General features: G+C 63.5%; 5 protein-coding genes across 5 annotated transcripts; all 5 read right to left on the reverse strand.

Annotated features, from left to right (window-relative positions):
* Nucleotides 1-674: 674 nt before the first annotated feature.
* Nucleotides 675-1,507, reverse strand: RHTO_02913 (uncharacterized protein; the record flags this gene model as incomplete). The annotated part of the gene is made up of 3 exons (XM_016416585.1): nucleotides 675-886; nucleotides 947-1,050; nucleotides 1,107-1,507. The coding sequence occupies 3 exons, from the start codon at nucleotides 1,505-1,507 to the stop codon at nucleotides 675-677; spliced, it is 717 nt and encodes a 238-aa protein (XP_016276304.1).
* A 318-nt stretch (nucleotides 1,508-1,825) lies between these two features.
* Nucleotides 1,826-2,484, reverse strand: RHTO_02914 (uncharacterized protein; the record flags this gene model as incomplete). The annotated part of the gene is made up of 2 exons (XM_016416586.1): nucleotides 1,826-1,929; nucleotides 1,989-2,484. The coding sequence occupies 2 exons, from the start codon at nucleotides 2,482-2,484 to the stop codon at nucleotides 1,826-1,828; spliced, it is 600 nt and encodes a 199-aa protein (XP_016276305.1).
* Nucleotides 2,485-3,265: 781 nt separating this feature from the next.
* Nucleotides 3,266-7,777, reverse strand: RHTO_02915 (uncharacterized protein; the record flags this gene model as incomplete). Its single annotated transcript, XM_016416587.1, has 4 exons — nucleotides 3,266-3,379; nucleotides 3,450-4,732; nucleotides 4,787-7,628; nucleotides 7,694-7,777. The coding sequence occupies 4 exons, from the start codon at nucleotides 7,775-7,777 to the stop codon at nucleotides 3,266-3,268; spliced, it is 4,323 nt and encodes a 1,440-aa protein (XP_016276306.1).
* Nucleotides 7,778-8,106: 329 nt separating this feature from the next.
* On the reverse strand, nucleotides 8,107-10,105 carry RHTO_02916 (uncharacterized protein; the record flags this gene model as incomplete). The annotated part of the gene is made up of 5 exons (XM_016416588.1): nucleotides 8,107-8,490; nucleotides 8,593-8,657; nucleotides 8,797-8,995; nucleotides 9,079-9,817; nucleotides 9,927-10,105. The coding sequence occupies 5 exons, from the start codon at nucleotides 10,103-10,105 to the stop codon at nucleotides 8,107-8,109; spliced, it is 1,566 nt and encodes a 521-aa protein (XP_016276307.1).
* A 499-nt stretch (nucleotides 10,106-10,604) lies between these two features.
* RHTO_02917 (DNA polymerase phi subunit) lies at nucleotides 10,605-14,675 on the reverse strand (the record flags this gene model as incomplete). Its single annotated transcript, XM_016416589.1, has 5 exons — nucleotides 10,605-11,192; nucleotides 11,257-11,879; nucleotides 11,960-12,929; nucleotides 12,990-13,928; nucleotides 13,986-14,675. The coding sequence occupies 5 exons, from the start codon at nucleotides 14,673-14,675 to the stop codon at nucleotides 10,605-10,607; spliced, it is 3,810 nt and encodes a 1,269-aa protein (XP_016276308.1).
* Between the last annotated feature and the right edge of the window lie 92 nt (nucleotides 14,676-14,767).

Genomic DNA, 14,767 nt, shown 5'->3' on the forward strand with positions numbered 1-14,767 from the left:
GGGACCGTGAGACGAGGTGGATGCGGTAGAGGGCATGCTCAGCAATGCAAAGGAGCGCAGAACGAGCCAGACTGAGCGGTGAGCGTGAATGGCGAGAGGGAACCAGCCACTTCGCCTCCTCGCCGCCGACATCACGCTGCTGCTCCCGCCACACCATACTGGTAGGTCTGCCACTGCTGCGTCCAATCCCCAGACAGCTTCTTGCGCTGTTGAAGCCCCTCGCGCACCGCCCAGTGACCGTCACCCGCTTGTCTCCCCTCGCTCACTTTCTTGAACTGATGAGGATCTGTCGCCAGACGAGGGCTCCGTGCTGGCCTGTACGGGCCCTGCAGCTCACGTCTGATGCATTATAACTGATTGTAGCGCCGCGTCTGTTGAACTTGCTGGACGCTGCCCGCAGAACCGTTGCCTCCGCTTCGTCCTCCTCTTCCCCCTCCTCTTGCTCGCACCGCTGCGAATGTACAATATCCCGCTGATGGTCCCGGTGCATGTGAGCCCGAGTAGCGGGCCACACAGCGACGCGAGGCGGTAATGCACAGGTTGGGACAGAGAGGGAGAAGAGCAAAGCTGACGCGCTGAATGCTTTTCAAGATTATCTTCTCGTTCCAGAGCTGCAGCCGCTACTCAACCATCACTGCCGACCCACTGAGCGCCTCCTCAGGAGAAGCGCCCTCCTACTCCTCGTCCGACAGCCGCACACACTCCTTGCAACACGCCTCCAACCCGGCTTGCATCGCCTCGTTCAGCAACCGGCCTTCCTGCCCGTATTCGCTGAGCACCGCGTCGACTTTCGAGGATGGCAGGTTGGCGAAGCGAGCGGCGAGCTCGTCGGGTGTCGCGGAAGAGAAGCTGCGGGACGGTTCGAGGAGCATGTCTTGCGGTTGACCTGCATTGTCGGACGTCAGCGCTGTGGGCACCGTGGAGTTAAGGGAAGCTAGCAACTCACGAGACTTGCGAGCTGCCGCAAGCTTAGCGTAGAAAGCCGTGTTGCGTAGAGCCGCGGCCATCTCCTCGTCCTTCACGCCCGCTGAAGATCGCAGTGCCGCCCAGCTGCGAAGCAAAGCGTCAGTGGAAAGTCCATGTCGCACTCGGAGACTCGCACGCACTCATTCTGGATGTACACTCGCCGCCAAAGGCTCTCGAGCGCGACCCTTGAACGAGCATCCGGCAGGTCCTTCGCTCGCAACAAGACGTCGAGAGCAGCGGCAACGTCGCTCGCGTGCTTGTTGTTGTTTTCCTTAAGCGAGAGGATGTCGATCAGGTCTTCAGGAGAGATCGACTCGTTCGCAAAAGCCCGCGTGCAGAGATTCGCTAGCTGTTGGGCGAGTCCTGGTCGGTCGGTGAGGGCGGGAGCGATACGGGCAGCGACAACTTCGCCTTGTTCCGTCGACGGCATGCGCATCTCGGTGCCGGACAGCAGCGAGCTGAAGAACGTCGACAGGTTCTGCTGGGTGTTGACGATGTCGCGCCTGCTCCTTGTCACTTTGCGCGCCGAGTATCCGCACATGCGGGGGTAGGAGAGTGTCCATTGCTTCGATGTGTCACTGCAGGCTGTCGAGGAGAAGCGGACGGGAGCATCAGGGTTTTGAGGGGATCGAGGAGAAGTCGACACCGTAGCGAGAGGACGCCTTCTTGCGGTGATGAGCGACGGCGTTGAGAGCGAGCCGCAAATGGCTTATGTGCCGGCCATTCGCTCACTGGGATGCACCAGAACTGCCTTCACCCCTTCGCACCCACGCTCCTCCCCCGCACTCCACTAGATCCCGAGTATGGGCTGTCCCGTGAGCTTCTGTATCGAGCTCCGGAATGCTCCTGCAAACCGTGCTCAAGAATCGCGCCGACTTCGCAAGCTTGGCAACGCAGTGAGTCGCCTCGATGGTTCGAGCACAGGGTGCCGAGCGAAGTGTCGTTGTCGGAGGATGGCTAGCCCTGTATGCTGGACTTGATCAGCATATAGAGGAAGTTCTGAGACGATCTAGCGAACGCACCAGCCGGTCCCTGCCTACGCAAGTGAACTTGCGTCGCGCGAGGTAACAAATTGGCCTCTACGCGGGCGAGCTCCGCCCGCAACTCCATATTGCCCCCACCCCTGGCGGCAAAGCGCAGGTCTAGGTAATCCTCGACTTCGTCAATCATGGGACGCCAAACACGCTCGAAATCCTCCCGCACTTCGTCCCATCCCGAGTACATCCAATACAGCTGCTCGAACTCGTCGTAGTAAGCGCCCTCGGCTCCTCGATTCATCTCGGCGCAGATGGCGTCCTGGATCAACGGCGGGAAGAACTTGGTCAAGTCGGGGACGGAGGAGAGAGGCATCCGCTCGTTGGGAGGCGGAGGAGCGGGAGCGGGAGCGGGACCGTGAGACGAGGTGGATGCGGTAGAGGGCATGCTCAGCAATGCAAAGGAGCGCAGCACGAGCCAGACTGAGCGGTGAGCGTGAATGGCGAGAGGGAACCAGCCACTTCGCCTCCTCGCCGCCGACATCACGCTGCTGCTCCCGCCACACCATACTGGTAGGTCTGCCACTGCTGCGTCCAATCCCCAGACAGCTTCTTGCGCTGTTGAAGCCCCTCGCGCACCGCCCAGTGACCGTCACCCGCTTGTCTCCCCTCGCTCACTTTCTTGAACTGATGAGGATCTGTCGCCAGACGAGGGCTCCGTGCTGGCCTGTACGGGCCCTGCAGCTCACGTCTGATGCATTATAACTGATTGTAGCGCCGCGTCTGTTGAACTTGCTGGACGCTGCCCGCAGAACCGTTGCCTCCGCTTCGTCCTCCTCTTCCCCCTCCTCTTGCTCGCACCGCTGCGAATGAACAACATCCCGCTGATGGTTCCAGTGCACGTGAGCCCACATAGCGGGCCACACAGCGACGGCGAGGCGGTAGTTCACAGCTTGGAACAGAGAGGGAGAAGTGCCAAGCTGAGGCGCTGAATGCTGTTCAAGATTATCTTCTCGTTCCAGACCTGCAGCCGCTACTCGACCATCACTGCCGAGCCACCGAACTCCTCGCCCTCCTCCTCCTCGCCAACAATCGCATGCACCCCTTACAACACGCCTGCCCGGCTTGCATCGCCTCGCTGAGCGTCTTGCTTTCCCCCTCGTGAGCGTGTTGTTGTTCCGCTCGCACTCGCTGAGCGATTAGCCGCTGGTTGTCACAATTGCGCCTTTGCATTCGGTCGCAGAAATACAGCACAACAAGAATTCCGAGAATTCAGCCGACATAGATAAGGATACAAGCTCCGCCCCCCCAAGCGGTCGGTCCACTCAGTCGATCCTGACCGCAGCCCACTCGACAGACCGCTCCGAGCCAAACGCGCGCCACTTGCCCTTGATTTTCTTGACCTGCTCGTCGAAGAGGATGTCCATCTCCTCGCCCTCCTACGAAGCAGTTGGGAGCCGTCCGTCAGCAGCGCTCGAAGCAGATGAGAGAGAAGGGAAGTGAACGCACCTTGATCGTGAGGTTGCCATACCGTCCGCGTCCGACACCGATCCATTTGAGTGCGACGTCGTCTCCGCCGCGAACAGCCTCTTCCTCGGCAACTGAGCGCAAGCCGAGACCGCGAGTCGCGTTGGCGAAGCGGACGCGGTAGATGCGCTCCTTCTCCATCGGGTCGGCGGGAGCGTTGGGCTCCGCCTGCTCGTAGCGAGACTTGAGGCGCAGGCTGGAGCGTCGCCCTCCCGACTGGACCGACGACTTGGCAGGCGAGTCGACCGACAAGCCTGCAACGACGCCGGCGAGCGAGACGGGAACGGGCTGGCCGGGGAGGAGGACGGGGTCGCGCGAGGCGTACAGGCTGGCGTCAAGGGACATGTCCGAGTCGCGCCGCTTGTTCTTCGCCTTGCCGCTGCCGTAGTGCACGTACGTCGTGTCGGCGATCTGAGACTCAATGGACGGCATAGTCGGAGACTTGGAACCGCCGAAGAGGAACGACTTGCGATTCTTCTTCTGCTTCTTGCTGCTGTTCGACAGGACGTCCTCCTCGATCGACGAGAGCGAGGTGAAAGACTTTGCCGTACTGGCTGCTTGCGTGCCGCCTGAGAGGACTGAGCCGGAGTCGGGCCGAGTCTTCTGAGGCGAGGCAGGTTTGGGCGCCTTCGACTTGGACGAGCCAAAGCCGAAGAGACCCTTGCTCGAGCGAGACGTCGTGATGCCGGGCTGAGGCGAGCGAGTCGACGAGGTGAGGGATGGAGGTGCCGCTGAGAAGGTTGACGAGGTCGACAGTGATGGTGAAAGCATGCGGGAGGAGGGAAGCGGTCCAGCGGCGGCACCAGCCAGGCCAGGCGGAGCGGCGTATCCGTGCTTGGTCGATTCGACGGGTCCGGAGAACTGCTGACGTGCTGAAGGTCCGCGGTGAGACGCCCAGACAGGCGCCATCATGCGGTCGAGCTCGTCGTATTCCTCGTCGCTGTCGCCCTCCATCCGCTCGTCTGCCGGAGTCAGCGGTCGACCGTACTGCCCGCCGCCGCCGCGGTCCGAGCGAATCGAGCCAGTGATGGACGGAGGGCGGCTGCGGTGCATGCCGGTGGTCGGGAAGACGGCGGTGCGGATCGAGGGCGCGGGCGAACCGACGGCGGAGCGGACCTCTTCCTCCTCACCCTCAACAGCCTCCTCGTGTTGTCTAGACGCCGCGAGGTAAGCCGCCTGCTGTGCTTGCTGCTCGGCGCGGTCTTCGTCCGCGACCTGCTGGACTCCGATCTCCTCCATCGCCTTCTTGAACTCGTCGAGGAAGCCTGTAGGTTGAAGCGTTGGCGTTTGCACGTTAGAGGAAAGGCAGGGACACTCACCCTCGGGCATGTCGAATTCTGCATCTCCCCATTCGGTCGAGACGACGGACGATTCGGCGCGTTCGCCAATCTTCGACCCGTCCTTCGTGTCGACGTCGCTGCGGGTGTCGGACCCGATGAGAGGCGAAGCCGAGACCATCTCCTCCTCGACAACGACGATCTGCGGCACCTTCGGCACGAAGTCTGGCTGCGCTGCGGGTTCAGGCGGCTGCTGCTGCTGCTCCGGCTGGGCGTTCCCGCGCCAAGCCCACCCTGACAAGCTGCGCCACGCAGACTGCCCAACCGACAGACCGCCCATCACAAGTGCGCCAGCTACCGCAACACCGACGTCAACAACGCCAACACCTCCCTCGCCCTGCTCCTGCGCGTCGGTTGCCGGCGTCACTGCATTTGAAGCTACAGGCTGCTCGGTAGCGGCTGACTGCGGCAGCTGTACAGGCGGCACATCGTCGTCTCCGTACGCCGATTCGAAGTCGGATTCGGCGGTGTGAGCGGAGAGAGCGGGCGAGTCGGTGACGGACGAGTCGGTGTGGTGGTCATCCTGCTCAAGTACGGGTGCGGCGGTCCGCTTCTCTTCGAGGGTCGGTGCAGGAGCCGGTTCGGCGTGAGTAACGTTGGTTGGCAGGAAGGGAGGCGAACGGTCGGTGGGAAGGGCGTAGTCGCGAGAAATGAACGGCTCCGCAGCAGGCTCGACGTGCTCAGGAGAGTCGGCCACTGCCGCAGGCTCCTCGGCCTCTCGCGTCTTCGGCGCCTCCTCCTCCCGCTCTTCGTCGACGACGGCTGCCGGAGGCTCAGCCGATTTCGCCTCATTCGCCGGCGGCAGAATCGCCGCCAAAGGCTCAAAGACGAAAGGCATCGAAGCCTTCGCGACTTCCGGCGACATAGGCGGCGAAACGGGCGAGATAGCCGACGACCGCTTGTTGCCGGAAAGCGAAGAGGGGAGACGAAGACCGAGAGCTTGGTAGGCGAGGTTGGGTGAGAAGGCGGGCGCTGAGGCGGTCGTTGGAGAAGCGGGAGGGGAGAGGGATGAGCGGCGTTGCGGGGAGGAAGTGGAGAGTGTGGGAACGACTGGAGGAGGCGATGGAGGAGGAGTAGCCGCTCGAACTGATGCGGGAGGCTCGGGCGATTCGACAGGCGGCAGCGGCTCTGCGGCGGGAGGCTCTTCAGTCGGGAGCTCCTCCTGCACGAGCGGAGGCTGAGGCGAGGAGGGCGGAGAAGGGTAGACGGAAGCCGCCTCGCGAATGCTCGCCGCTTTGTCGTGCGAGCGGTCCGGCTCGTCGACGTAGCCGTTCGGGAGGCGGTCCTCGTCCTCGTCGTAGATACTCGCCGGCGAGTGCTGGGCTGCAAAGTTGTGCTCGGCGTGAACGCCATCGCCCGGGACAGGTGACGGCGAGCGCGAGCGCGCAAACTCGTCGTGAGCGGGGTCAGGCGAGAGGCGACCGCTACTGGCGATCGATGGACTGCGACTCCGGATGTCCTCCTCCTCAACCGCATCGTGGTCCTCGTGGTCCGAGTGAGCGTCGTAAGACGAGTTCGTGTTGACGGCGCGTGCCATGAGTGTCGCAGCGACGGGCTCGTGCGAAGGGAAGCCGGCGGTTTGGCCGAACGTCGGTGCTGCCACGGCCGTCGCAACAGGAGCGGCCCAGTCGCGGGTTGGCGCCGTCTCGTGAACAGGCGTCGCGGCGACGCTCGATGCCTCGGATCCAGCAGACGAGCCAGGTCCATCGAGGATGACTTCCTCCGGCAAGTCGTCCACCTTGACGCCCTCGGGACTGCTCAAGATCTCCGAGATCTCGTCTTCGTCCACCAAGTCGACGGCGCCGGCGGGCGGCTCCTGCGGCTGGCGAGACGTCGAGCTGGCGAGGACGGAATGGGCGTCGTCAAACGAGTCGAGCTGGCCGTCTTCCGAGGTGTGGGTGCTCGTTGCGTCCGCCTCGTGGTCGACAGGCACCTCGTGCACCATGCCGAACAGGCCAACCATCGTATGCCGCCGATTCAGGCTCGAATCCAACGGCGGCGCGGGAGCCTCGTCCTCTTCAGCCTCGCCATCGGCAAGACGGAATCCGCTGACGCCTTTCTCCGCTTCAGGCGAAGTCTGCAGCCAGTCTGGCTCCTGCATGTCGGGCGAGAACTCCTCCTCGTCCGCTTCGTCCTCCTCGCGCGCCGCGTCTTCTTCGTGAGCTGCGTCTGAAGCGACGACTCCTGCAGCCGCAATGGGCGGCGCCAGGACTGCGCCTTGACCAGCGGACCGCTCAAGCTCGTTCGGCGTCCCGCTTCGCCGTCCGTTCCTGCTCCCCGACTCGCCTCGCACCCGCTCAAGACCCGCATCCGGTGCAGCGTGCGAGTCAAGCGCAAACGTGCCCGAGCGGACGGTTGGCTTGCCATACTCGGGCGAGAGGAACGGGCGTTCGGGCATGTTGGACGCTTTTGGAGCGAAGGGCGACGAGGAGGCAGAGTTGCGGTCGGAGCTGGCTGTCGAAGGAGGAGAGGGAGTCTGCGTGTGAGGCGGGACGAAAGGGACGGCTGGGACGGGTCGTTTCGCTGCAGGCCGCGCAGGGGAGTCGGTTCGAGGAAGAGAGCGAGCAGGAGGCGACGGTTCAGGCCCGACAATTCCTCCGAGTCCTAGGCCACCGAGTCGAGGAGCACCTTGCCGCATGGGCTTCGGTGCGAAGGGGCGGGCGCTGCCATGGCTCTGTTGCGAGGTTGTTGGGAGGATGGGTGCGACGAGTGGGACTGGCGTTGGAGAAGTAGGGCGAGAGGGTTCGGGCGAGGTGGGTCGGGGGACATAGGCGGAAGCGGGGCGTGCGAGCGTGCGGGCTTGATGTGCAGGTCGGAGGAAGGTCTGTGGAAATTCCCTCACCAGTCAGCGGTCTCGGTACGTCGCACGAAGAAGAGGACGGTACGCACGAACTCGAGGTCCGGCGAAGTGTCAGGCTCGCCGCTCGCACTCCTCCTGGGCCCTGCAGGCCTCGCCACGCCGTTCACGCTCATCGCAGAGACTTCGTGGGTAGCTCAGATTGTGTGGAACCGAGTACGGAGGACGTCGAGAAGAGAGGCTGGCCGGACAAAGATGGCGAGTGGGGGGAAGAGGTGAGGGGCGTCAGCGGGTGATCGCTCGCTCTGGCGGGTTGCTGCGCTGGTTCGAACGGTACTGTCGAGTGAACACGAGGGTCAGTCGTCGTCTCCAGCCCAGTCTGAGCCGTGTGCGACGAGCGAGGATGTCGCCGGCCTCTACGGGGACCCCGCTCTGTGTGGAGTCGCGAGACCAAGCGGTGAAGAGTCGTGCGCACCTGTAAGATAGCCCGAGTCAACAGCGTCACTCAGAAGGGCACAGACCAGCGAGAAAGCAGCAGCGAGCGAGGGGACGATGAGGAAAGAGCGGGTCGGGCGACCTTGAGTCGTTCGTCCCTCGACTGGAAAGCAAGAGCAAGCCATTCTCTGATTCGCTCGATTGGACCGCGAGGCTTAATTGAGTGCAAGGATAATGAAATGCATCGCTCGAATACAACCCGCCTGCCCACCTCTTCGCCTCGTTCGCCCAATTCACGCGTCCCACAGCCAGCCTCGACGCCAGCTCGTCCGGCTCTCGAGCGCGAGACGCAGCTGGTGGACCAGGTTGTGCGCATAGGTGACGCCGCCAGGGACGAGGAGTGGGTGCACCTTCTCCTGGAAGAACTGGTAGCCCTCGAGGACGTGCCCAAAGTCTGAGGGAGCATTGCGCGCGAGTTAGCGGCCTTCATCTGGGAGAAGCGCAACCGAGGCGGGGGCATGAAGCACAGGGAGCCGCTGCAGACGAAGCCACGTACCGAAGATGGGCAATCCTTCCGAGCGAGCGACTTCCTCCTGCAGGTGCCTAAGCTGGTGGACGCGCCTGTGATGCGGTAGTGGTCAGCGACATCGGGAAGGAGGAAAGCCGTAGCATGCGAGGCAAGGCGAGAGACTCACACTGCGAGAGCGAAAGTCAAGTCAGCTCCTAAAACCCGAACAGCCCAGTAACCGAGCCAACGCACAATTCGTGATGTACTGCGTCCCCGCAACCGCGTCGTCCGTCCTATGGAGCTTGCGGAAGACGAGCCTGGCGCGCGGGAAGCGCTGCCGGACGTGGTAGATGGCGTGCAACATGCGTTCTTGCCACCAGGCGAGTTGTTCGGGCGTTAGAGGGACCGTGAGCGACCAGCGCGTCTTGTCGTCTTGCATGCCGAAGAGGGCCTGGCGAAACGACGTCGGGGCGAAGTCAGCAAAGCGAACGCAAAGGCGCCATCCTGACAAGACAGCAGCGTCGCCGGACGCACCAGGTCCCACATTCCGCTGTGCAGCTGCACAACATCCACCTTGTCCGTCCCTCCAAGCTGCTCGATAGCCGGCACGATCAACTCGTCTATCCGGTTCTCGATCCTCCCCGGCGCATGCCAATCCGTATGGTCGGGCGTGTTGAACTCGTCAAGCGCGTCCATGCCGTAGTGGAAGCCATTGATGACGCGCATCGCGGTGCCCGACCCGTCGACGAACGGGATCTCGCAGCGGTGCATCAGACCTCGCTGGTCCCAACCTTCGTGCTTCGGGCCGTGTCCCTTCGTCAAGTCGGCAGGATACGGACCGGGTGGAAGCTTGGTAATGTCGCTGTAGTGCGAGATGGTGACATCGCGGCGGAAGAGCTGGCAGAAATGGACGAGCCCGTTACGGTCGACCGAGTCGCCGATGACGAGGACAGTCGGAGGGTGTCGTCGCCGCTTGCGCAGGAAGGGTATGGGATCTATTGTCGAGGGGGAAGAGGCAAGGAGGTGAGGAGGGAGAGGTTCGGCGGCGACTTGGCGGTACTCTTTCGAGAAAGTCGACGACTGGTACATGGGGAACGAGCGTTCGACGCCGTGCGTGAGCTGCCACAGTGCGGGCAGGTACTTCGGTAGTGGTGGGCACTGCGACTCGGCGAACGGGCGCCAGTGGGTGTGGAGAGGAGAGGTAAGGTTGACGAGGAGGCGGCCGGGCTGGTGCAGTGCGTCGCAGGAAGGCAAGCGATTCCGCACATTGACTCTGCACAAACAGCGCGTCAATCTCGTCACTCCGCGCCAGAAGCGAAGGAGCCAGGCTCCAGGCAATTTGACGTCTCCTTCGCAGGGTCAAGGAGGAGAGGAGAACTTACATTCGGGACGCGAAGAGCCAGAGAACGAAAAGTCCCGCCGATACGACGCCCAAGAGCCTCACGCGAGCGTCTCTCCGCCCCTTCCACTGCGTCTCGAGCTGCTCCTTCCACAGACCCAACCCATCCGACTTCGACCTGTACGGCACCGCCGACGCCCCGCCCGTATGGCTCGGGATCATCGCATTGGGCGGTCGTAAGCCTGTCACGGAGAACTGGGCGCGGTGCTTCGAGTTGGGAGTATTGGGAGCAGTCGCGCTGGTCGAGGAGAGGGGAATGATGTCGATCGGAGGGGATTCGATGGAAGGGCGACGACGGTGAGACGTGTTGGGCGAGAGTCACGGCTTGGCGGTGCCGGTGACCGTGTGTGTCTAGCAGGCAGGCAGAGCGTGGTGGTGAGGCACGGGAAGCGAAGGTTCGCAAAGGAGGAGGCGGGCGAGGTTGCGGCAGGCTGGACGGGTGGCCTCGCAGAGGCTGCGTGCGTGTTGAGGCGATTGGCGAGGATGCTGTAGCGGGACTGAGTGTGTGAACAGCAAACTCAGAAGCAGAGGGAGCGTATGCGAAGCGGAGCGGACTCTTCGCAGAGCGGTAAGCGCAAGACGAGCGAGGAATACGATGATACAATGCGAGATGCCGTAGAAGGAACAACGCCAGCGATCCTAGTACACAGACAGACGAGCTCTATGCCTTGCCCGCCGCCGACTGCCGCCGCTTCTTCTTCTTGTCCTTCTTCGAGGGCGTCGCCGTCTCTGCCTCCGCTCCCTCCGCCGCCTCGACCGACTCGTCCTGGACCTCGTTCTCCGGCGCCGCCGCGAGAGGAGCAGGGACCGCCGCCTTGTCCTGCTTGGACTTCTTCGCCGGCGTCCCCTCGTTCACCTTGTCCGCCGCATTCGCCTTGCGCTTCTTCTCCTTCTTGCCAGCTTTGCCGGCCGCCGCATTCTCCGACACTGAAGCGCCAAGCACGCCAACGAGCTGCTTGACGAGCGTCTGGACGCCGACGGCGCCCTTGAACCGCTCGTTCTTCTTCGCGACGTCGATCAGCTTGGCCCACTCGTCGGCCTTCCACAGTTGTGCTGCGGTCGACTGCGACGAGATTTGGACGGTGAGGCGTGCGACGGCAAGAGCTTGCTTGGCGAGAAGCTTGAGGCGAGCGATGTCAAAGTCGGGAGAGGCGGTCGAGGCGGAGAGGGAGGACGAGAGGGCCGAGTAGAGGGCGTCACGGTAGGGCGGGAGGACTGCGAGGACTTCAGCCTTGGATTCGGGCGTCTTCTGCTCAGGAGATGCAACGTCAGCGAGCTGGTTTCGATCGCATCGAGCGAGATGGAGGACGGACCAAGCTGGCGTAGGCAGTGACGACCGCCTGCGCGACCTCGAACGCCTGCATCCTCCTGAACGCATTGACCTTCTCCCCCTCTCCCGCCGCAAGCTCGACCACCCGTCCGACCATGCCCCAAAGGGCCGCGGGCGCGCGCTTAGCCGCCTCGAGCGTGAGAGCAGGCTGGACGCGCGTCTTGGCGTTCTTGGTCGTGAGGTACTTCTCGAAGCTGGCGAGGTAGATGCGCGAGACGTCTACCTGGGCGGTCGAGGGCGAGAGGGCAGCCACGGTCTTGACGAGCGCCACGCCAACCTGGGCGCAGAGCGGCGCGAGCGAGACGTCGTCAACGTTGGCGGCGGCCTTGTGCAGCGCCTTGAGCGCGTCGAGGGCGCTCTCAGCCGAGGCCGAGGCGTCGACGCCGTCGGCGGGCGAGGCGGCCTTGCGAGGCTGGACGAGGAAGCGGAGGAGCTTGCCTGCCTTGGTTTGCAGCTCGGACTCGACTGCCGATGACGCCGTGCGGATGAGGTTGAAGAGCGGGACGAAGAGCGGGGTGAGGAGGGGCGAGGCGGGCTTGGCGTGCGTGAGGACGTCGAGAAGATCGAGGCAGCGCAGGCGGTAGTGCAGATCGTCTTGCCGATCACCTGTATGCACCGGTACTCTCGATCGTCAGCAACGGACCGCAGTGAGAGGGCCGCTGAGAGTGAGAGAAGGCGGCACGCACGCTTCTTGCTCCTCCTCCCTCCTCCGTTCGCACGGAAAATATCCGCCAGCCGCTCATCCAGCTCCAGCATCGCATCGTCGTCCAGAAGCTCCTCCTCCTCGCTCTCGCCCTCTCCATCCTGCATCTCCTCATCCTCGTCGTCCGACGCCGCATTGGGGACAGCCATCCCGCCCGCCTCGAGCGCGGCAAGGAGTTCCTGCTTGAACGCCTCGTCGACCTCGAGTCCGTCGTCCTCGTCGTCCTCGTCTTCGTCCTCATCGCTGCTCTCCTCGTCCTCCTCCTCCTTCCCCTCTCCTTCGCCCGTCTCCTCCTCCTCGTCCCCTTCTTCCTCCTCCTCAGGCGCCACAACCCCCAAAACCAACTCGACCCCCTGTTCTCCAACCTCATCCGCAAACCCACGAAGGACGATCGGCCCAACGAAGGATTTGACGAATGCGCTTGGGCGACGGAGGAGGGTCAGGAGGGTGTCGAGGAGGATTGTTGCAGGTTCGGGCTTGTCCCCTTCTTCGGTGTCTTCCTCTTCGTCTGAGGAAGAAGAGGAGGGAGAAGAGAGGGAGGGGAACAAAGCCTCGACCGCGTCGACCGCTCCCTCAATCACATCACCCGCCTCGTCCGCCCCCTCATCCCAAACGACCAACCTGACGCCCTCAAGCAACGCACGAGCCGTCGCACGCCTCAACAGCTCCTTCTCCTCTCCGTCCTTCGGCGACTGACTGAGCGCCGCATGAAGAGCCTTGAGGCGGTCCAATCCCTCCTCCGCCTCTTCCTCATCATCCTCCATGACCTCCGCACGGGCGAAGTGCTTCGCATCCCCCTCGAGGGCGTCCAGCGCTCCCAATGCGCGCGCAAGCCACGCCGGACCGCCGAGTGGTACAGGGGCGGAAATGAGTGCCGAGAGGATCGAGAAGAAGCGTGAACGGGCGGAGAGGCGGTGCGTGGAGGTGAGCGGGCGGGTGGGGGTGTAGGAGCGCTGTGTGGCATATCGATTCGTGAGCCGTGAGAAAAGGGAGGGAGAGAGATGGTAACGCACAGCACCCTTGCCACCCTCCTTGCGGACCTCGAACCACCCAACAACCGCAAGAAACTCCAACAAGCCCTTGACCAACTCGTCGTCTTTCTCGACGCTGGCATTGCGGACGACAAACAACATCTGATCGAAAGCCCAGTTCCGTTGCGCGGCGACAACCTTGTCTTCGTCTTCCTTCGCCTGCTCATCGTCGTCGGAGCCGAGAAGCGAGGGCGAAAGGACGACGCTGCGAAGGTAGGCGACCCATCCCCTTACGCCTCCCGCGGAGAGAGGAAGCTTGACCACAATCTTCTCGAGCACCTTAGTCTCGAACGCGTTGTACTGCGAGTTGGGCTCGCTCACGAGCGCCTTCAAGACCGGGAGTGCAGCCTCGGGGTGTTGGGAGAGGTAAGAGGGCAAGGTGGAGCCGACGAGTTTCTCTGCGACTTTCGCGAGCGTCTTGCCCCCAGATCCGGCGGCGACCGAGTCCCGCTTGAGGTGGTTGTGCAACACCCTCAACGCGTTCGGGCCGAAGAGCGTCTGGATGTCGTTCGAGGGCGAAGAGAGGCGCGGGAGGAACAGCTGGATGAGGTTGAACCCGAGTGCTTTGAGAGGGTGCGAGGAGGATCCGAAGAGGGGCGTGTCGACGCAGGCGGTCCAGAAAGCGTTGAAGGGTGCACGGTCCGTAATCGGAGCGGACGAGGGAGAGGAGGGAGGGGGAAAGTATGCGTCGCAGAGGAGTTGCCAGACAAAGTGCGGTGCTTGGCCTGGTGCGGGAGCCGAGGCGCCCTTGGAGGTCTTGACTGCGTTCGAGCCTTGCGAGGGACCGGCGGAAGACGAGTCAAGGGAGGAAGAGGAGGAGAGCGAGCCTTTGAGGGCGTTGGCGAGGGTCGAGAGGGACGAGCGGGCGAGGAGCCAGCCTGAGGGGAAGGTCGGGGCGAGGAGGGCGGCGTAGTCGGCGTCCTGTGAACGAACGCGTCAGCAAAAATCGAGATGAAGGAGCGAGAGGTTGCGACGCACCACGCCGTGCGACTGGAGGACGAGGACGATGGCGACCTTTTCGGGACTCCACCCGCGCGCCTTTTCCCTCGCGTCTCCGAGTAGCCGCTGGACCGCCCACTGCACCGTCTCGTCTTTCCATGCGACGGCGTCGCTGACCTCGAGGAGGGCACGGAGGGCATCGCAGACGACCCAGTAAGCGGGTTCGCGGATCCAAGTCTTCTTGTTGGCGAGGGATACGAGGGCGAGGACGACCTCCTTCCAGTTCTCGCCTGCGTTGCTCGCCTTGCCCTCTGCGCGAACGAGCACGCCCGAGCGGACGAGTGCGTGCAGTCCCATCAGGCGGGCAAAGAGGAGGTCTCGTTCCTCGCGCGCGTCCATGCCTGCCTTGCTCGTCGTCGCCTCGATGAGGGCGGGGAGGACAGTCGCCGCATCGCTGTCTTCGGGGAGGGACTGTACGAGTTGAGCGAGAGCGACGGCGAACCCTTGCCTCGCTGCCTCGTTCGACGACGCGAGACCGGTGACGAGTCGCTTGAGGGTGTAGGGCGTGTCTGGGTCCTGTTTTGGGTCTGAGAGGGAGAGCGGGAGAGCGGTGATGAGCTGGAGAGCGGCGTCTGTGCGGGTCTGGGGGTTGTGGGAAGCGAGGAGCGGGAAGAGCGGGAGGGTCGAGTGGGCAGTGGCAGCGTGTGCCCGTGGCGTTGAGCCCTTCATCGCACACACTCGCCTAGCTTACGATGCGCGACCAGCGAAGAGTCGAGGGTGAGCTGATGAGGACGACTCGCTCGAGCTCAGCCAACTCGCTC

Source organism: Rhodotorula toruloides (genome assembly GCF_000320785.1).
Source record: "Rhodotorula toruloides NP11 unplaced genomic scaffold Scaffold2, whole genome shotgun sequence".
Classification (NCBI taxonomy): Eukaryota; Fungi; Basidiomycota; class Microbotryomycetes; order Sporidiobolales; family Sporidiobolaceae; genus Rhodotorula; species Rhodotorula toruloides.